Genomic DNA, 22,981 nt, shown 5'->3' with positions numbered 1-22,981 from the left:
TATATGTACATATAATATAATTTAATATAATTTTTTTTAAGAAACAACGCCTTGAAATGAATAACTTTTTATTTGTCAGACTCCTAGAAATTTTGTATTTTATATATTACATATATAGGTATATATTTTTTTTTGTTTAAAGCTCTAAGGAAAACAACAAGGTGTCTTTACTTGAATTTTGTGGGGTGTACAGAGCAGCTTAGTAGATTCTGAGTCCCGATTTACACACAGAGACATCTGGAAGGGAGACACTGGAAGTTTGATGTCTCATTCACTGTCACATGGGCAAAATTTATTCGTTGCTTTTGACGTTTACAACTTTAAGTTCGACAATACGAATAAGAAGTACAAAACGTGTCGTCAGTACGGGAAACAAAAACCTCTCTCTCTTCACCATCTATCCCTTCCCTGTTCACCTTCCAAATGTTTCCCTACGTAAATCTGGACTTCCAAGTTGAATTATCAAAACAAGCAAAAGAGTAAAAAACAAAAAATAACAAAGCAAAACCAAACGCGTTTAGCTACTAAGAGATCCTTTGCATTCACGCAAGCAGGCATGCTCATAAGCAAATACAGCAAAAACTAATGAAAAGTGGCAGTAAATTAATGATAATGGTCGACACCCACAATGAAGTGGCTCCAGCGTATTTAAACGTTTGCAACGTCCACACCCACTTGAGGAATGTAGCACACTTTTTTGTTTTAATACACATCCATGCTTGTGTGCGTATGTGTACAACTGCCAATTTGAAGATCTCCACACCATTTTCAGCCTATTTAAGAAAATATTAATAGATCGGACTTGTTTGCATTCCTTCGTGAACCACTTCAACGCGGGTGTGTATGTATGACATGTACATACAAATGTAAGTTTAAGTAGCAGATAAATAAATTTTTATATCGTTGCATTGATACCCATTTAAAACTGTTTGGCTGTATGTGAGTTCAATACAAACTTGTGTACACTAAAAGATATATGCCACGCAGCTGTTGTTCTGTGACATATCGGCACGCATTAGGGTTGTTCTGCCTTAATTTATGAATAGAGGACAACAATAGTAAAAACCCGACCATTTTCTTGAAAAAGTAGAACTGAAGACTTACAGCAAAACAATTAAAACCTTTTAATCCTTTTCTGCTTGAATTAATAAAGCCTTGAAAAAAAATGTTTAACACTGGAAATAACTTTAAAAACAGGCAGTATGTCTTGAAAGTGGGCTCTGAAGCCAACTTTTTTGGCTCGGAGCCCGTTCTGCCACTCGCTTCTGCAGCCATCAAAGCCACGGTTAGCAAACGGGTTACTTTAACCCACAAGCGAGCTTGGCAGGCTCAGGGAGGCTGCAGATGGACAAAACTGATGTTACCTGTCATGTCCGACCGACTGTCGCAGTTCCTTCTGTCGATTGATGACGGGCCGCTTTCTATGGGCAAAGCACATGGAAAAGGTGGGAAGCAGACAGTGCACTTTGCCCAGCATGTGGAGAGGAGAATGAGACGGCGGACCCCTTTCTGTGCGTCTGCCCCGCCTTCGCTCGAATCAGTCTTGAGGTCTTTGGCACTGTGTTAAGAAGCGACCACCTTGGCTCCTTGGCACCACTACTCAGATTTCTTCGGAGATCCAGTAGATTTAAAGACAATTAAAAAGGGAACCCGAGTGCAGTACAAAGGATTTAAGTGTGTCTGAGTGCTGCACTTGCTAGTCTGTCCCGACAAAAAAAAATGTCTTGAAAGAAAAATAATGAACAAGTTTTATATGTATATTGGGTATGGGAATAAGTTTCCGTCATTTCTTAAGCAAAGTTACGAATTATTTAAACAATTAAATAATACTTGATATTATGTGAAGTATGTGAAGTTGGTAGCTACAACTTTACTTCATCTTTCAGGCATCATACGGATTCCGTTGACGAAAAATTCGAGTTCTTTTGACTTGATCCATTCATTTAGCCAGTTTGCGATGCTTTCATAAGAAGTGAACCGCTTTCCAATAAGGGCTGACTGCATTGATCGTCTCTCTAAACATTTCTGGACCGATTTAGCAACGGTGCCCTCATGGGGGGATTTACTTTGAGTCCTTTTTACGTCAGCTGTATGAAGGATCAGGGGGAATCATCTCAGCACCTGCTCTTAGCTGCCCCGCTCTCGCGGGACTAAGATTTAAGCATCTTGGTTCTTACTTCTTTTCTGCGCATGCTTGTATAGCAGGTCTTGATATAAAAAATCTGATGAACTTCATCAGCAGCATAAAACAGCTAACAAAACCGCAAATTAGTCACCGTTCATAGTCCACAAATAGTCAACCCTCTTCACCCCTCTCCTTTTCGTTCTATCGTTTTTGTTCCTTCACCTCTTTTCCCTCTTGCAATGGTATCACAAAGGATGAACCAAACTTCTTTCATCCAAGTGGGCCCACTCTCTGAGCAACCATTACAACCTAATCTAACCTAACCTAGCAACGTGTGGCCTGGCGTTGTCATGCAGCAAAATCAGTTTGTCATGTCTACCGTCCCATTCCGCCGGATTTTCTTTGAAAGCTCGATTCAAACGTATTAGCTGCAGTTGGTAACAACCCTTCTGATCTCACCAGAGGCACAACATAGCCTTTGAAGCATGAATATTTTAATTCGCTGTCGATGGGCCTGGTTTACCTGGCAGACTCCAAAACTTTCGACGCTTAGGCTTATCATAATAGATCCCTTTTTCATCGCCAATGACGATACGATGCAGAAGACCCTTTGTTTTCTGCCGTTCAAGAAGCATCTCACACGTCACCAAACGTCTCTCGTCATCCCTCTCCTTCAATTAATTGATTGACGGTTGATCTGTCAACATCCAACTCTTTAGACATATCATCAATAATTGTTGTAGTTGAGTATCTTCGAATTTTTTCGGTGCCCTTTCGCGATCTTTATCACCACGTCGAAATTGCCTTTGCCACTTTGGAAGCGTTGAAACCACTATTTACAAGTTGTATTTGATAGAGCATGATTGCTGTAAGTCCTCACTTACTGTAACACCTCACATATGTATACACCTTCAAATCACCCGTATATTACTAGAGCGAATACAAAAATAGTATCAGCAGCGACGCCTCTTTTACGAGGGCGGAAACTTATTTTTACTCAAATTTAAACTTAAATTTTTTTTGTCAAAAAGTACTTACATTTTACTCTGTTATCGTTTTTCGAAAATGAATCAATCGCACTTCAATTATGCTTTTTCACCCCATTGCACAAAAGTGAGGTTATTACGAAATGCCATAAAATTATTGACTATTTTTTTGCGTTTTATTACTGCTCAATATATGTACATATATTTGATGGATTAAATAGTTGTAATTATTTTAGAATACTTAATTTGGGAATAAAATTGAATCAAACTGCAATACCATATATGGGCACATATGCGGTAAAGAGTTAAATGTACTTCCTTATAGATAAAATCTTACACAAATGAATTTAAGTAAGTCGCATACACAAGACGGCTCAAAATTAATCATTCAACTTTGTTTTTGTAGGGTTTTTTTTATTAAATAAAAAAATCTTTTGTGTGATGGAAATCTTTATTTTGACCTTTGACCTTTACGTGCTCCATTGCTTGCCTACTTGTAAACTGCAGCTGTCTAGTTAACAAGAGTTAAATTGGTAAAAATTATAAATCTTCTGATACGGTGATTCATTTTATGCCACCTTGTATGCATTTAAAGATGTGCATATGTATGTAGGTTAAATTGATTCTTATGCTATAGATTTATTTTTCACGACACTTTCTATTTAATTTAAAATTTTTTCATTATATTGAAGTATGTTAAATAACTATAACATTCCTGACAGTTCATATCGAAATTATTTTTATATTTTTTCAAGTGTCCAGTGCACTTTTATCAATGAAAAAGTGCATTTAACATTTACATTGTGAACAGAAACACAGAAAGCAAATTCAATTATTTTTTCAAGCTCACAACTATTTTCATGCTTAGTAAATAAAGCGCAACAAACATTTAAAAAAATTACAGTTTTGTCATTTATATTCATTTTTTTATCATTTATAAACTGTTTTACTAGAAAATAACACGTGAAGCCCTAAACAAATAATTTTTAAGCCACCTGTCGCGCTTCTATCAACAACCACCTTATCTAAGTTGCCAATCAAAGGCGATTGCTTGATTTACTCAGCCTGAGGCGGAGAAGATACCCAGTGGTGAGCTTCGCGGAAATCTATTAGTAGTTTTTGTTTAATTTTGTTTTCGTAATGAAAATACATACATATGTGGATTGTAAAAGCGTGAAGGCTTACCTACATATCTACACATGAGCCCATATGTATGTACGAATAGTTTTTTCTTTTCATTTATGTTTCGTTTTACGCCACTGAAATCGAAATTGAAAAATCTGGCGGCACAATTTGGAGTCAATGCAAATAATGATTTATGAATCGCACATTTAACAAATATGGTGACACTATTGCTTTAGGGCTCACTTAGATATAGCCACTTAAAATCATTCAATAAAATAAACAAACTCGAATCGATTATTGTTCATTTGTTAAATTTTAAAGTCAAATTCTTTTATTAATATCTTACACACACAGAAGCCAAGTAGCTTAAATTCTATGCACATACATATATACAAACATATTTACATGCATGTCTACCCTACTAACAGGAAGTTAGTATTATACCTTTGGCATCAAAGCTTTTTTTTTTTAATTAATGAAAATCAAACAAAGATTTGCGTTGTGTATAAAGACTGAAAGAATATTTATTTTATTGAAATGCCAAAACATACAGAAATGTGTTTTTTTCTTATTTTTTATTTATTTGTGACAGACAAAAAATTAAGTGCATTTATTTATTATCGGAAATTGAGCTCCCACAATGGAAAGGTGAGTCTGACTCACACATATTCACACTTACACACTTGTGCCTGGAATTTTGAGCAAATGCATTAAAATTATTCTTAGCAGGTAAACAGTGACTTACCTGTGCATTGGCGTGAACCATCGTATAAATGTAGAAATTTGGTACACAAAAAGATATGAAGAGGAATCGATTTAATCGCATGACTAAAAATTGAGATATCGTAAAGAAACCAGGTACACTCGTAGACTTTTGATATGGAGTTAGTTCCTAAGTTTTTCTGTGCAGAGCATTAGAAATAACAATTTTTTCTTTACACTTCCTTTGGAAAAATATAATCTCCCGCTTAATTAAATCGCATTTGGTAGACCTTTTTAAACCGCATTTGGTCCTGCAGAAAATTTTTGCCAGAAATAAGAGGTTTTTTATGTAGATGGCAAAAAGCATGCGAAAAAGTGCTAGAATTGTCTTTCGACTCACCCACTAAAAACTTACCCCAGCTCCGTTTTCCTTCGACGGGACAACTGTTAAGATTACTTCACGAGAGGGGGAGCGGCTATTGCCTCTTCATGAAGATCTGCGCTGTTGTTCAGCGCGTCGCAGTTTGGTAATTACTTTTTGCCATATTACTGACAGCGGACCAATGTTCTTCGGAGTCAAGCATAATATCCACTAGGTTACTAACCATTATTGGCTTTCCAACCTTAAGATAAAGAAAACATGCTCTGCATCTTCAACTAAGTTATCACAAAAAGTGCAGTACAGGTCGTCCTCATGCTTAAGTTTATGCAGATAAGATTTAAAGCATCCATGCCCACTAATTATTTGGATCAAGTAGAAGATCTGTCCATGTTTTCGATGTAGCCATTTGGAGATATTCGGAATCAATTATTAGGTCCATCGTCCGTTCATAGAGTTCTTGCACTCCTCCTGCCACGTACGGATGCTTCGATCTCGTTTAGTCTTTTTGGTTGGTGAGCTGTGCTTGGTCCGCTTGGTGTATTTTTATCACAGCGCAGTTACAGCCTAATGCAGTTACAGCCTTCGCTGCTCTTTACCACTGGCGTATGTTAAGTGCTGTTTAAAGCCTGCGGCCAGTCATTGCTCAAATATTTTCCTACTACTGATAAGAAGTGCTGGTTTTATGGTATGCCAGGCACAAACCACTATTGCGCAGCAGCCAATCTTTTGTGATTTCGATCGCTTGATTGCGAATTGCTTCAGCCTGGTTAAAGAATGTACCAACGACCACGATTGTAATATCATCAGCGAACCCTATGATTTGTGATGCTGGTGGTTGTTTGAGATGCAAGAGTTCATCGTACGTCATGTTCCAGAGAAGTGGGCCCAGCACTTATCCCTGTGTGACTCCTCCTGGAAATAAGGGTGGAAAATATTATTTGTCTCATCATATGTTAAGAGGTGCCTCGTCGTATGTTAATTTTGTAAAAGACGCTGGATGTAACTAAAGTGTTGGAGATCGTTAAATAAGCCGCAGCTCTCGAAATTTGTGGGTGTTCTTTCGGGAAATTTTCCATTAGGCATCCATGCGGAGACTCGTGGTATTGATTCAAGTCCTTTCTGCAGCAGCTGCCTGGAGGATGTGGTGGAATCCCCACAGCGCATCTTAATTCTAATTTTTTTGCAACACCTGCGTGTGTAGTCGGTTTAGATACTACACAATAGATGATTTTCACCAGTAGTATGAAGCGGTTCACGTAACTATGAGTAGTGCTCATTCTCTCTTTCCTCCTGTGTCTCTCCCTTTTATTCTCACAATGGGACATTTTTATTCTCTTTTATATATCATAAAGTACGAAATTTTGTATTATATTTTCGATCAAGTGGGCCCTCGCACGGGGAACCAAACAACCAAACAACCAAACCTAATATATGTATGCACTTAAGTGCTTGCAGTTAAAAGCAACTTACAATCATAAAAATTAAAATCTTTGATTTATGAAGTTTATTTATAGCTGTGTAAAATTTTGTATTTTTCTAAATTTGATTAGGCTGGGTGCACCTTAAAACGTTATGCTAAGAAGGCAATATTTTGCGATTTTTTAACTCTTAAAAAGGTGCCATAAATAATGTGAAAAAAGTGGCACACTAAAAATTAATTTCGGCACACCACTGATAACTGAAACTCTCTAACGAAAAACTTGTCCCACAAATCTGAACCAGACTAATATATATTACATTAAAAGAATATACTCGTAAATTTACCCACTTTCCTATTTTTTAATTCCTATTTTACTCTTTTTTAACTTTTTTATAGCTCAATAACAAACAGCCAAATAAATGGTTGATATGACTAATTTTCTGGTTGCCCAAGAAATACGAGTATAAGCGTTAAATCACTGCCACTTTTTAAGACCAACCTTATAGATTAATCATGTTAATAACGAGAAAAGTGAATAATAACAAATAAAAATGTCGAAAACGAAAATGGCGCTAATGAATTATTAATATTATCAAATTTTCAGAAATAAATAAGTAGAGAAATAAGCGTGTATTCTAATACACTCAGCAGCTTTAAAATGCATATTTTCTATTTGAAATGTGTACGAGTATACCCGTACGCTCTAGGCTGTTATAGCTTTCATCACATAACCGAATCGACGAGTGGACCAACTATGTGTGCCTATAATTTGCGCATAAATTCCCATATTTCATTGAAAAAATGCGGCACATGTCTAAAGCTCTTAATATAAACTGGTTGTCATATTAAATGAGCTCGGTTGAAAACAATGCCTATCTTCGATGTTACGAAAATTTTCAAAGGTTCAAAATTCATAATATTGCACTAGCGGACTGCTATGGAGCATAAGTGTAGATCATAGTTCTATTATTAAAGTATATTACTAGATTTTTCATTGAGCTTCTCTTGAAATTTTTAGTGTTCACCCAGGTTTTCCACAAAATGAATGACAAAAGTACACTTGGAACAATTTTTTCCACAATTTCTTGCTTCATGTTTACAATAGACCTCGAATCCAAGACCAACAGAATAGTAGTAATACAGAAACCCATTTGGCTATAGCGGATGTCTAGGTAATTTGGTTTTTTTTTAAATTAGTTAAGAGGAAAATTTTCGTATTCAAAAAGCGTTTAAATCAGGTGTTTTTGTTTTTAGCTAAATGAAAACCTTCGATATCAAACCATAGTTTGACATCTCTATTTAGTAAGCTTTGGTAAGTCATTATAAATCGTTTAATGCCAAAACAATACTTTACAATTGTGGAAATTTTCGTTGAAAAAAATAAAAATGAATCTGATCGCGAAGTTCATAGAGCACTTGCGGCATCATCAATTCTTATTTCTTTCGCAAGACGCTGGCGTTATGATGAATGGTCAGCGATCTCGAGTCATGGTGACTGTATTTTTCCAAAAATTAATCAGCTAAAAATCGATGACCGTTTTTTTTTTTCAAAATACCACTAAAACAATCCCCCCTCTCCTTCAGGGGAGACACCCTTCCTGGTACTTCTATATTACTTCGGGAGGGCTCAGAACGGCAACCATAAAGGTCCAATTTGATTCACCCACGTCTGGATCCACCAACTTTCATGCTACATACTTCTTGTATTTCTATCTGTGAGGCTTCGTTTTGCTGCACTGTGTCGAGGTCTATTTTTTTCGTTGTACATATGTTCTCGATGCATATCTTTACCGCATTTCAGCTGTCCTCGCGGTAGAGCATTTTTTGATTATGTTGCTCATCGCCATGTCGCCAATCTGCCGGCTTTGCTGCCACAGCATGGTTTGGCATCTCCGTTCCGGGACACCAGTGCCGCTCTTCATTGCACAGTCTCCAGAGCTTTGCGCTTGGCTTTGCAGTTTAGCACAATTTCCCATATTTCGCTGTCGTATAGAAGAATTGAGTTTGTACCCACCATAATTAGCTTTCTTTTGGGCCCAGAAAATAAGTCCATCGATGGCATTTGGTTTCAACAAGACTTTCCATACAGCGCGCTTAACAATCGATTTATTGCCACCATTGGCGCCATACGGCCAGATTTATTGGAAAACGTTGACCAAAATTGGAATGGTCCAATGGTGGACCACGTAACTCGTAGCCGCGGTGGGCATATTCAAAAACTAAATGCCATGAAATTATCTAACAGGTTACTATAATAAAAAAAATTAATTTGAACAATATTTCTGTTTTTGTATTATCATTTTGAGTTCTCAAGCTCTTAGAAAACAACCGTTGTAGGATTTTTGAAAAACTAGCGTTCATCGCCCACTTCTAGGTATGTAAGTGGTTGGTCATTGGTTTTTAAAACTGCTATAGAAAACCTCGTTCAAGATGTTTAATGACTTTTGCTTTATTAAAAAGTGAAATTTCATTCAAATTCCTGTCTAGGATGTTCCTAGATATCCCAACCTGCCAAATTAATTTTTCAAAACTATTTTGTCGCTTTTCGGCTCAATATTTTGCTTGGCAAAAGACTGATTATATGGGGAGCTGTGTGTAACCAAATATCGTCTCAGTTGGTAACGCCGATTTCAATTTACAAAAAGTCGATTTTTTATAGATTCGCAATAGAATTGGTTTATTCAGCTACTAAATATAGTCTGCTGGACGTTTGGTCTAGTTTAATCAGCGGAAAGAAACATTAGTTGCCAAATTGTACCCAATATTTAAAATACTGTAACATCTTACAAAAAACACAAAACGGTTTCGATCCCATCCTTAAATGCGTGCTTACTTTTTATACTGGTATTGTATTTCTCTCTATCTCTGAATAACATCTCAAATTTCTTCATGCCTTATAGGCAAAGGCAGCTTTAGGTGTATAAAAGTTAGCCGTCATAGTGCCGGCCAATTTGTAAAAACAATTCATCATATTTGCACGTGCACGTTTATGTAGTTAACAGGATGAACACATACAAAAAAAAAATAAAATAAAAACAACTTCAAGGAACACTGCACTAAGTAACCGGCTTGTGAAACCAAACCTCCACTAAACCATGACTAAATCGATACTCATATACATACATACAATAAGATGAATCTGCTCAAGCATAGCTGCTAATATATTTATGAACCTAGAAATAAAAAAAAAAATAATAATACAGGCTTGGGTAACGAATTAAAAATTAATACGAAATTTCCATTTGAATGCTTCAAGAATTTGCATGAAAATGAATTTAAATTGAATAATCAATGTAATGTGAGTAAGACAATCCACTTTTAAATAGATATATATATATATATGTACAAGTATATAAGTCTTTGACATGCACAATAAACATTTTTGTTTGATATAAAGTTGAGAAGCAATTGATAATGAATCATTAGGCGCCTTCTATTCGCCATTTCTCTGCTCGCTATCCCGATGCTCGATTAACTTGACGAAAAATTTGCATGTGAAAGCAGCAACAAAGTTATCGAGTAAGATTCGCTGCTAGCGAGTACCTCATAGAACTGGTATAACTCACTCTTTGACCAACAAATGTGATTTAAGACGCCTCTATTCCCGCATTGCCAATATTTGTTTATTTATACCAGTTGCTTTATCTATTCGCCACTTGCTAACCCTTGGCAAAAAGAAGAGACCTATTTTCTCAAACCTTAAATGCTAGTTCTGAAATTAATATAAATTTAATGTTGATAGCATGTTCAAACTGATTGCGGCTTTAGGAGATTTTCATTAGTTCTCAAATTGGCCACGCAGTGATCCTTTTGGTACATAGCGATACCAGATCAGAGTCCTATTTAGCGAAAATATGCATCACTTAAGATGCGCGTACTGTTCGCAAGTTTTAGGAGTCGCTCGAGCTCCAGTTCAGGGATAGATTCTAGCCTTTCAAAGCTGTAAGCACCCAGGTAGCATAGTCTAGTTTTCGAGAGAGCCGCACAGTAGCATAGAAGAGGCTCCAAGGTTTCCCTTATACCCGGCTCATTACATTTTCTGCAAACGTCGTTAATGGTTAAATTTAGCTTGTAAGCGTGTGCTGCAACAAGCCAGTGCCCTGTTATTATACCAACTGATACATAGGCCAAGTTTTATTGAAATATATTATAATATATTTTATTTCTTTTTTTTTTTGGAGCTACTCTACACATGATTGAATCAAGTCCTTTCCTCATTTTGAGCCTTTTGTTATATATATGTATATGTACATATGTCCATATCTATCTCGATTCCTTTATGCTGTCACATATAACCGTTATGTGAACAAAACTATAATGCCTTTGTGCATGCGAGTTATTTAAAACTATCTCTGTTTGTGAAAGGATTAGCAAAATCAAATATAACTGAAAGTATTGTCTGAACCCCACGGCTAACAATCCGAAAAGGTTCATAAAAATGTAAAACTTTCAAGATGCAGCCAGCCTACATTGCATTTTGAATCAGTTGTTGAGCTGGCGTAATTTTAGAACTGTGTTTGCAAGCACATTTTTTCTTTGTATCATATTTTCTCTTTGGTTACTTAACTTTTGTTTGCATTCTTGTTTACGAAAGCTGACTATTTTGAAGCTACCTTCTTTAGATCTCATTTCTAATTACGTCAGGGCAAAGTTATGCTAGTTTTATACTTTCCATCTGCGTAATCTTGTATTTTATCACTCTTGATATATGTAAAGGGTAATCAATTTAGAGGTATCGGATTTTAAATTGAAATCAAACAACGAAAATTGTAATTGATTGGAACCATTCATGACATTTATTTTTTAAAGACAAACTGTTTCAAATGTTGTCCGCAACTGCGACGTGATGCGGGCATCGGTAAACGCCAATTTTGAATGGCTCGCTGGAGGACTTCGGTCGGTATCGCGTGAATAACTTTATTAATGTTGGCTACCAATGCCTCAATCGAAGCTGATTTATTCACAAAGCACAATTAGACTTTACACACCCAACAATGATGACTTTAGACTTAGACTTTATACACCCGATGATTCCTCCAGCCCATAAGCCGCACCAAACTGTTGTTTTCAATGGATGTAATGGCTATTCTGAAATGGTTTCCGGCTGCTCTTCATCCCAAATATGAAAATTTTGCTTATACTGCCTCATCGCAGTACACCATAAATGGGCCTGAGCGCGCAATGAACACTTTTCACAAAGCGTTGATTTTTTTAAATACAACTGTACGATTTGTAATCGTTGTTGAGGCGTATGTCTGTCCATTATGAAATGTCAATGAATATTGAAAAAAAATATATGTATTTACTTTGACAATAGTCACGCGTGATCTGTTCACCTTTTACAAGCTGGCGCAAAATTAATCACCCTATCGCAAGATGTATAATTTTTGCAAATGGCGTCAAACGGCAATCATATTTGAGACTTTTGAACCAGACCGCTGCGGTATACTTACAAACCGAAAAGAGAAAAAAGCTACTGAAGCACAAAATTGGATGATTAATTTTGCAGCTCCTTATATCTGTTAACTTTTAACCGGTCCCGGGTATCTAGAACTCGAAAATTGAGGCTATTAACGATATTTAAATTTTTACACTTTTTATTTAACATCTTTTACATACAAAAATGAAAAAACAATCTAAAAATTGGACGGTGTTGTCCATTTTGGCTCTTCTATTTACCTGTAAGAAAAATACCAAAAAAATTATTTATCAATATGAATGTAACTAGAACAAAAACAAAATTCATAAAATGGCGCGGTTTGGAATTTGTCACTATAAAAATCGTTTTTTTTCAGTTGTTTAATCAAAGAAATACAAAATAATTGAAATAATAATATGATTCTAGTACGAGCGGTAGGTAGCCATTGATGTTGTGAAAAACATATCGAAATTTCAGACGATTCGGTTGAATAGTTTTTTTTTTTTAATGAGTTAATAGTGATAAATGAGTTTAAAGTTTAAGGTACAGGAGCGAGCAGACCGCTCTCTACCTAGTTAATGGGCCGTAGAAGCTATAATATTGGGAGATGAAGCATGGAAATTTTACAGTATATTCTTAAGATTCTATATTTTCGAAATATGGGGAAAACAGAAAACCGATTTTTTTGAAACTTCTACACCACCGGGTCCCCTTAATAAAATAACCAAATTTCTCTTTAATAAGTTTTTTTCTTTTTTGCCAATAAATAATGCCTTTTCCTAGGAGTGTGTATTTTTCTTAGATGAATTTTTGCTTGGATGATTTTTTGGGCTGAAGCTATAATTTTAGTTTAAATTTTGCATAAGAATAAATAATTCTCGCTTAAAAGGCTAAAACCACCCAAGTTATTTTGTAAAAAGTTCAGAAATATATATTTCATTGTACTTTTAAAACTTCCACTGCTGATCTTGGCATTTGCTGATTATTAACTGAAATTGTTTCTGACTTATTTGTTTATTTCTTCTCTTTGCAGGTTAATTATACACTAATGGCAGTGTAACACGAAAACAAAAACAAACAACTGCACCGATAATAGCATTAAGAGCAGCACAAAGCAATAGCAACAAAAATGGCAGTTCAAGAGATAAACAACGCCGCCTGTAGCGCCTGAAAAAAGGCAGCAGACGCCATAAATCAGTGACAACGGCAAAATGTTCATAGAAGTTTATCAACAGCAGCAGCAGCAGCACCAGTTAAACAAATCAACAACAGCAAATAGCTACAACAAACACCATTACAACAAATAAAGCTAAAGACGAACGTGAACACTACTTAAAGCTGCCACAACAACGCTTAGCACCGACAACAAAGTGAACTTAATACGAATGTGTAAACAAAAGTACAAGTAACAATAACAAAACGAGAAGAAAACAACACAAAACACACACAAGAAACAAATTCAGTGAAGCTGCATCCACAAAAACAGTAGCGTTTCTAGCAAAAACAACAATTATACAGTAATAGTGACAGCAGCAACATAAAAACGTGCAATCCGCCGACTAGCGGAGAGACAGACAGATAGTCGTGTTGCTCTTGTAGCCATTTTTTTGTTGTTGCATTATTAGCACTCAATCAGTAGCGATATACAGTTGCAGTGAGCAATAAACATCTTATACCTGGCGTTGCAGTGTAGATGTTGGGCGAAGTGCTTGATATTTAGAAGTTGGGAAGGAACTCCAACCAGTTCGTGTGTGAGGTGTTTACACGAAAGTCAGCTGCGATATATAAAACTTAGCAAAACCAAAGGTGGAACAACGAAGCCAATCGTGATTCAGTTATAGGGGCAAGTTAGTAAACGTACACGGTCGCAGCAACACAATACACAGCTGACTGCAGCAACAATAAATAAAATAAAAACCTCACAGCTCTTGTGTAACATAATTAAATTGTGCAGCGGAAAAACTCTAGATTACCACAAAACAAAGCAAATAACATAAAAAAGAAACGGCAATAGCAACAAGCGCGATAAGTGCAATAGAACACTGCTGCCACTACGAGCCGCCAGTAGCCCGATTTGATTGAGCGACAGCGCTGATTGAGTGTCACCAGTGTGAAAGGAATGCAGCTAAGCAAAAAGTAGTGGACAACCATCGATGTAGCCAATGCAGCAGATGCATTTGTTGTCAAGCATAATTGCCAACCGAGAGTTTTCGCATTTCCTCATGTTAAGTGCGTTGCCATGTGAAGACGCAACGGTCAGTAGAAATAGTTGCAACTAGAATAGCATACAGCAGAGACGCCGAGTGAAAAAAGAGGAAGCGTGTTTGAGGCAAAAGCAAGCCAACAACAGCAACAGTAAATATCTGTGCTTTAATTTTAAGTTGCTGCAATTTGAGTCAACAACAGAAGCACAGTGACATTTTTGTTTAAACGCTAAAATAAATGCGACAAAGCGGCGTTGGACTGCACGCACATACATATGCACGCATAATCGCATACAATACACTGAAGTATTCTGTGAAAGAGAGATCCAGTGTGGCAGACAATAAACACAGTACAAACGGCATTCATAGTGAAACGACATCGTCCACAAAATACATACCCAACGGCAAAGCGAATAAAAATCGCTATTTAAACTCAACAGATAGTCGCCATTTTTTATAGCTACTGGCTAATGATACAGCCTGGGAATAACACTTAATTTAGAATTGCAATTGTGTGTGTGAGTGTGGTGTTTTTTTCTTCTTTACTTTTCTACGGTTTCCTTTTTCGTTGCCGTTGAATTGCAATCAACAACAAAAACGCATTTGATGGTGTGGCGACAAAAGTTAAAAGAATTCGCAGAGCGTGACTGCAGCGTGTGGAAGCATTAAAGCAAAACGGGAGATCGGTTTGCTAGTAAAAGAGCAAACAAACAAAAGAAAATAACCAAAAAAGAAAAACATAAAAATCCACAGTTACAACATAAACGTCGCTAATACACGAGCAGCATTTGCATGCATCGGTGGCAACACAACAATTTGCCTAATGAAGCATTAGATAGTCTGACACAGCAACTTACGGCACAACAACAAACAAAAGCTGCATTAGCAACAAAAGCCTTTCCCACAGCAATTGTAAGCGAAGAGCAAACGAAAAACAGTGACAAGAACAACAACTACTACAATGGATAGTACAGCGCATTCACCAGCAGCACCCGTTCCGTCTGTGGCACAGCGTTCCAGCGTGACTACCAATGGCCTTGATTTAACATCTCTGCCTCCAGTAGCGCCCATACGTCATGGGCGCCCATTGCCCGCACAACGTGCTGGCAGCGGCTGTGCCAGCAACAATGACAGCAGCTCATCCACGACCACCTCTTCGCCGCCCCAGTACAGCGAGGATGTGCGGCGCACAAATATGCCCACCACATTAGATCTACTACCACGTCAGAGCAGTGTATCGTCCACAAAGACGTGTGAAGTCGATTTGGGCGATGAGGAACGCGATACTTTTTCGCCAGTAAGCACCGGCACAAGCACAAGCGGTGGCTGTGATGATGGCAGCAGCAATCAGAGTAGTCCTAGTGGTGCAGCAATGCTTGCTGCTGGCGGTGATAGTATTAACAGTGCAACAGCACCAGCAGCAGCTGCTGTAGCAGTGGCAACTGCATACGACAATAAAGTGTTTGAAGGCGTGCATTTGCCCACCGGTGCACCTACACCGGCTGCTCGCCTGAAGGTGAATAGCAATGGCAGTGGAGGTGTTAGTGGAGGCCACCATTCCACTTCAAAGGAGGAGAAACAGCGGCAAAACGAGGAAATTGTAATTATGGAGACGTCGTCGATTTCTTCAGAGACTGGCTCTTGGGAATCTGTTTTTCCACACGCGAGCAGTCTTGCAACTGGCACCGCAATGTCAACAGTCGCTGTATCGGCAGGCGTGCCCATTGCCAGTACCAACACAACGGCAGTAAGCAAACCTTGTGAGGTTAATTTGCCTGCTTTTGGCACAGAATTCTTGCAAGGTGAAGGCAAACCGTCGCAAACACCATTTGAGCAACCGAAGGAGCGCGATAAAACCGGCGCCACAGATTTACAAACTCATTTACTTAAAGAACCTGATATCTCGCCCTACCTACGGGAACGCACCTACTCTACGGGCGCATCTGTGACAGCCGACACCAGTTCACTCTTTACTGGTGTCAGTACGCACTCTTTGTTGCGTGACCTTGAAAGACGTGAGAATGGAATGAATTCGTCGGGGCACAGCGCTTGCTTTATTGACGCTTCGTCGCTGCGTGATGAAGATGAAGTGCTCTCCTTCCCAAGTCTCGACGGACAGCAATCGAACGAAGATGCAAAGGATATTGAAGAATGTGTGGAAGAGCCAAAGCAAGTAGAAGAAGAAGACGAGGATTCACCTACCAAAAAACTTGAATCATTCCATAAAGCTTTTGCTAAATGCAAAGTGAAATCTAAGGATTTGCCCGAGCCAGTGGAAACGTTTAATTTATCAAAGTCAAGTTCTAGCTCAAATTCCGGCGCCGATTCACCACGAAAACAAATCTCAGCAGCCTCTGCCACGTCTACAAATAATCTCTCTGACGAGGAAAAACTATGGAAGCGCGAGCACGAGAATCAAAAAGCTCCATTGAACACCGAAACCAAGGAACCCGTTGGTAAGATCGCTCAACTTGTTCAACAGCAAAATGCATCTGCGCATGAGGATGCCACTGAAGCTTCGGTATCCTTAGCAGCTGATGCCGATTCATCTGACTCCTCTGAGATTGTTAAACTACGTCGTGAGCAAGAACATAAGCAGCGTGGCCCATATATTTTCCAACACAACATGCAGCAGTTTAGTATTCATCCATTGGCTGTAAGTCCAAAATTTTCAATGCACGGGTCAGCCGGCGCCAATATCACTCATCCAAATACCGTACATGCCGTTCACAGTGATCTCAGTTATACAACCGACTACTCGTCGTCTAGTCCCGCGCCGAGCCTAGTTTGGTCCGAACATGAACATCGACCAAGTCTTAGCGGTCGGGTTCACGTCGATGACTCTGATAGTCATTTGCATAAGATATTTGCTCAGCCGGACACACCGCACAACTCTATAGCCCATATAGAAAACGCTTCAAGTAACAACTCTTCCATACATCGGGACTATACAATGTCATCCTCACTATCACACCAACGCGATTCCGGCGCATACTGCAGTGACGCCACAGACTCACCGGTACCAATGCCTCGTACTCCGAAACGTTCTAAGTTCGATGAAGCGAATCCGATCATTTCCGGCGGTGCATCAATCAAAGACTTCGCGCCCAAACAGTGCGAGAGTCCACCCGTACAACGGCGACTGGAATCATGTCCAATAGTTTCAGGTGGATTCGCATCGTTGGAATTTGAACCAGCACGTCCACTAGCCGATGATGATGATGAGCAGGTGGAAATGCGTTCAAGGCCAAAGACGCGTAAACCTATTCCTGGTATTGCATCATGGGTTGTGGACATGAGCGACTGTCGACCGGAACGTCGTAAAAGTACCAGCTCAACTTCAAGTATGGAAGTGTCTGCAAATAAATTTCGAGAACGTTCCGATTCTACAAGCTCGCACAAGAGTGGTTGTGGCTTTTATGTATCTTTGGATAACATGGATAAAAAGCCCAATACCGAAGATCTCAATAAAACACAAATAAAACCACAGATGAGCAAATCATATACGGCCCCCAAGCCGGCTGGCTTTTTTGTAAATCTCTCAAAGAGTGAATATGCACCGGCCGATGGAGAGAAAGCTACGGAGCTGAAGGGAGAAGAGCCGACAACAGATAAGAAAAATATTTTTAGTATGTTTATAGATATTGGAGAATGTAAGAAACCACCCGGTAGCATGCCTAGAAAAGAGCCATTCAGTTTAGCACAACGACTATCAAGCTCCTATGCTTCGCATACAGCCCAGCGTCGCGCGGATGATGTGATGCGTTCGAGTGCTAGCTCTACGGAAACACTAATGGCGAAGAGCAGCAGTTTAAAGATGAACGCAGACAGCGAAATTTCTGGAGAGAGTAAGTCACTTGACTATAAGTGTAACCTTGAGCCACCTATAACTGTGGCAGCCATACGGCGTATTTCACAGCAGCAGCGCACACAAAACGATGCAACCAAACGACATTCGTGGGGAAATAATCCATCAAAAGAAGGTGTGGCATGCGATTACAAACGCTCCATCAGCCTTACAGCAAACGGCGATTCAAAAGAGAATGGTGGTAACGGATTAATGAGTATTATAGATAAAATACCGTTGATTTCAAAGGCATCCTCTTTGTCGGTAGATAGCTCACTATCACCTTTCGATGAGTATACTGGCTCCAAGTCAGAACTTAGCACTTGTTCAAATAATTCGGCGCGGAATTCAATGTCTGGTGGCGAACGTGACGATGAAGTTTCTCATGCTAGCGCTGCCGCGAATAATAGTGGAAGAGTTAAGAGGCGGCGCCGAGATGTACAAATCAATGAAACATTTGACAAAAGTAGTTTGGCTTCCATAACGGACGGTGTGCTTTCCAAAGATATGTCACCAGCATCCACCACTGATACGGACGACTTGACTTTCCAGCAGGATGAGGAACAAGCGATGCGAGAAGCTGCATTGCAACAACAGCAGCCACTTCAACAAGTGCCCTCAAATCGCTCATCAGCTATTATTATGGAAACCATAATTGAGGCCAAGGAGACCTCCTCGCCTAAGAAAAATGCCTCCGGACATACGATGGAGAGCCTACATGCTACCATAGAGAAACAGAAGATGCTACTCGAAACTGTGAACGAACACGGCGAAGTGGAGAAGGGCAAATTTGTAAAGCTGTCAGACATGGATAAGCCTGCAAAGTTCGAACTACACTCACCCGAGTCGATGAGCAAGAGTGTTGGTAATCATCGCCAAATCAATCGGCTATTTCGCGACGATTCGAAAACGCGACCACATTCATGGACAATGACACGTTCCCAAGGCAATAGTTTCCTCAGTATAACCAATTCAGTGGAAAACATACGCAGTTTATCGCGTCTTTTCCCCAACTTCTCGAAAGAATTCTCAAATTCGCTGCCGAATGACATCATATGTGACCAAATGGACTATATACAGACCGATATTAGCGGCGATTCTAGTCTCGCCTCGAGTTTTAGTCGTTCCGGCATGGATGAGTCTTCCATATCGTGTCGTCAACCACGTAGACTGGGCGAGGACTTGTTAAAAATGTTCCTGCAAGAAGTTGCCACCGACATGATTGTCGAGGTGCATGGACGACGCATCAAGGCGCACAAGTGTATTCTGCGCTCGCGTTGTCAGTATTTTGCGGCTATGTTGGCGGGCAGTGGTGCGCAGAGTGTAGTTTCACTACAAGGTTATTCCTATTCCGCTGTCCATTTTGCATTGTGTCACATCTATTCTGGCGCCTCGCATCCACCAGATGGCATTAGTCTGATGGAATTGGCGGCGTTGGCTGATCTGCTCGGCTTGGAAGGTTTGAAAGAAGTGACAGCGCACGCGTTGAAAACAAACTATTGCCACAATTTCCACAAACCCTGTTCGGGTTGTATCGATGGCATTTTGCAGGTGTTGCCTGTGGCATTGACGCACTCGTTGGACGATTTGTATCGCAAATGTTTGCGTTGGACATGCCGTCATTACATGAAGGTTTGGCCAACTCGTCAGTTTGCGCAACTACCAGCGGACATACTGGGGCGGTGCCGGCAGCAAATTGTCGCCTATATGGTAAGTTTATTTGTTTTTTATTTCCATAAATGTCATGCATACCCTTACCTGACTATGTAACGGTTTATTATCAATACCCTTCTTAATATATTTTACATTTGGTTTGAAACAAAAGGCGGTTTATTTCCAGTTCTTATTCTTCTATGAAATTGCGGAGAATCAAAAATTCTTATTACAGTTTAAAGTTTTAAAATTTAAAGAATAAAAAAGTTCATCAAAGAAAAAGAAAGAACTTAAAATTAGATACATCTCGTACATACATATGTATGTACATATATTCCTACGAGTAACATGGTGAAAAAAATTCAGACGGTGTAGTCAATATCAACCCCTTAATCGGTTCTCAGAGAGTTTATAAGAATCAGCTGTGTGGATGACGTAACCGGGGTAATGATTACTGTTTGTTGGCGAACAAACAGGGATTGTGCCGGTGATTTACGAAAAAAATTAGTGCAGTGTTCCCTCATGTGGCTTCGTTGTCGTCTGAACAATGACTGATAGAGTGTGTAATACGTGGGAAATGAACGGGCAGAACTCTGCTGCCAAGAATCCCGTGACGATGCCGCCGAAGTTAATCTGGTAATATGTCAAAGATGATAGAATAAGAGATTGCGCCGTCCAAATTCGCTGTGCAGTGATGCTCCGAGAATATTCAAACAAAAGGAATGGGAATTTTTTTACTGATGAAAAGGAAGAGTAGACGAAAACCAAGGTGGATTGAATACTAATGGTGGCGTTGCCCCGAAACAGTCACTTTATTTTTCGCGATTTTGACGTTAAGTATTTTCTTCAGCGAAGTTACAGGCTGTCTAATAGAAGCATAACCGTTATAATTTAGAAACTATTTGACCAATTCGATTCTGCATTATATGGACTTATAATATCGATAATCGAAAATGTATTCAACAAAATGCACAGTCACCACCATTAGCTATAATGGCTTTACATCTTCGAGCCATATTTTGTGTTAACCCTAATCCCATGTCGATGGTCATTCATACGCAGCCTGTTTTTTATGTAACTACTACGCGGTGCATGTTTCATACCATTTGTTTATGATAAAATATTATTAAAAAAAAAAAATTTGAAAAAATCCCTTCGGAGCTTAGAAGATACCTTATGAATTTTTTCTAATTTTCTGTTGGCGTTATATATTTAGAGGAAATATACGCAGATAGTAGAAATATACATCAGATCCTATACATCCCAATCTTTGGAGTACTTTTGATGTGCGCTTTATGGTACAGTCTTGAGCTCTTCCAGCGATGGGGTGTCGCTCTTGACAAAAAATCGCATAGAAGCAATGACGTGTAAACTGGCGCATTATCGTGGTGCGATATTCCTGATAACAAAAACATCGCCAAGCCCACCGAAACGTGTTTAATCTTTACTATATATCTGTCGAAAACAATACTAAAATGCAAAATGCCTGATAGTGTATAATTATTTATTGGGGGCATACAGTCCCCGAAATTATTATAAAAGCAACACATTTTGACAAGTTTTGACTATTTACTTTTTTGTTTCAATTTCAGTTACTTTTTTTTAAACTTTGTACAAGATTTATAAAAATTGGCGAAAAAAATTGGGTTAGTGGTTTTATAGCCCAGTAAATTTTAATGCATAAAGTACAAGTTAAAAATCGATCAAAATTTTCTTAGATTTTTGATCATTTTTCCTTTCCGCCTTTTTTCCGTATGCACGACAATTTTTTATAAAATATGGTTTTGACAATAAGTGTATTCCACAACACAACGCGAGCACCCAAAAATTGACTAATTTTTAGGCATAATCAAAAAATGGGTAAAAGAGAGCGAAATGTATCGCAAGTGTCGCCTTTGAGCCCATCTCTGTGGTTGCATTGCAATTCATCGAACTCGGGCCGTCTGGCCATTACTTTGGTTATAAGACATTCATTTCACTTTGGTCATTTGTACTATTTACACTTTTTGACAGCTTCCATTAACAACATTTTCTGCAGTCATGAGGCACTACAACAAGAAAATGAGCAATTGATGCTTCACGTTTTGCGTTTTTACCATTCACTAAATGCCTTTCATGAAATCGAAAATGAAAAATCTTTAGTAGTGAAACTGTTAATATTTTTTAAGAAATACCTTCATGAAGAGAAAGTCTCAGCATGAACAACAAATTTTCATTTATCAGAATAACTTTTACGTCTCATAAGAACTTTAAAAGAGTAGCTTCAATTCTTTCAGATATGCATTCAATTACATACAACTCTGAAACCAAAAAATACAATTATTACTTACGCTGCGTATAAGATAAGTGTTTCATTGAGCCGACAAATTTTTTGATTTTTAGCTTATCCATCTGCAAAAAGTTTGGTTAGTTTCTGTTTAGCTTCGAGGCGGCTAAGGCCAATTCGTTGAGTTCCACTGCTAGGTTCCATAAAATAACCGACAGGAACAGCTGGAAGTGTGGTTGATAGGAAGAGAAAGAACGCACTTCGAACGTGATTGCAGGCCCATTATAGTTGTCGTGAGCTCATCTACAGCCATTTCAGATAAAGATTCCATCTTGTGCTCCAACTAAGAAGAGGGTTTTGACTTCCTAGCTCTACGTAAGTTTGATGTTTACAGGTCGCAGAGTCATTGAACCGAGCCAGGAATTTAATTTCGAGGCTACTGTATTGGTTTTGTGCCGGCATAGCTCTTCAAGTGTCCGCTATTCCTTTCCAAGTATCGCTGCCTAGTGCAGTGTTTTTCTTTACTACAGGCTCGACTTTTTCTCCGGTTAAAAATTAAAAAAGTTAAAGTTTGAAACTGTTTACTTAGAAAACAAAACTTAATGAAAAAACTTAAGAGATGGAAGTATCGAGTAAGTTTATAAAAATACTGGTGAAAAAATGTATAAGTGTAGAGACAAATGAAAGTGCAGCATGAAAATAACTTTTGAACAAAAGCTGGCGACTTTTATTTGCAACTAGAAGAAAATATGTTTTTCTTACATTCCCGTACTTCTCGAGACATTTTTTTTACTTACTTTCTAATATTTATAATATATTATCGAACCTAGTCTGGTGTGTGCAGTAAAGTAC

General features: G+C 38.5%; 1 protein-coding gene across 2 annotated transcripts in view; it reads left to right on the top strand.

The window, feature by feature from the left end:
- Window positions 1–22,981, top strand: part of LOC129242827 (uncharacterized) — a 137,775-nt gene that overhangs the window by 100,589 nt on the left and 14,205 nt on the right. For both annotated transcript variants that reach the window (XM_054879685.1, XM_054879686.1), the window contains exon 3: window positions 13,193–19,920. In XM_054879685.1, the coding sequence (XP_054735660.1) occupies window positions 15,325–19,920 (4,596 nt within the window). In that variant the 5' untranslated portion in view covers window positions 13,193–15,324. The remainder of the gene's footprint in view (window positions 1–13,192; window positions 19,921–22,981) is intronic.

The sequence above is a fragment of the Anastrepha obliqua genome, chromosome 3, assembly GCF_027943255.1.
Source record: "Anastrepha obliqua isolate idAnaObli1 chromosome 3, idAnaObli1_1.0, whole genome shotgun sequence".
NCBI classification, from domain to species: domain Eukaryota; kingdom Metazoa; phylum Arthropoda; class Insecta; order Diptera; family Tephritidae; genus Anastrepha; species Anastrepha obliqua.
Note: the sequence above shows the minus strand (reverse complement) of the source record. Positions and strands in the feature narration are given on the sequence as shown.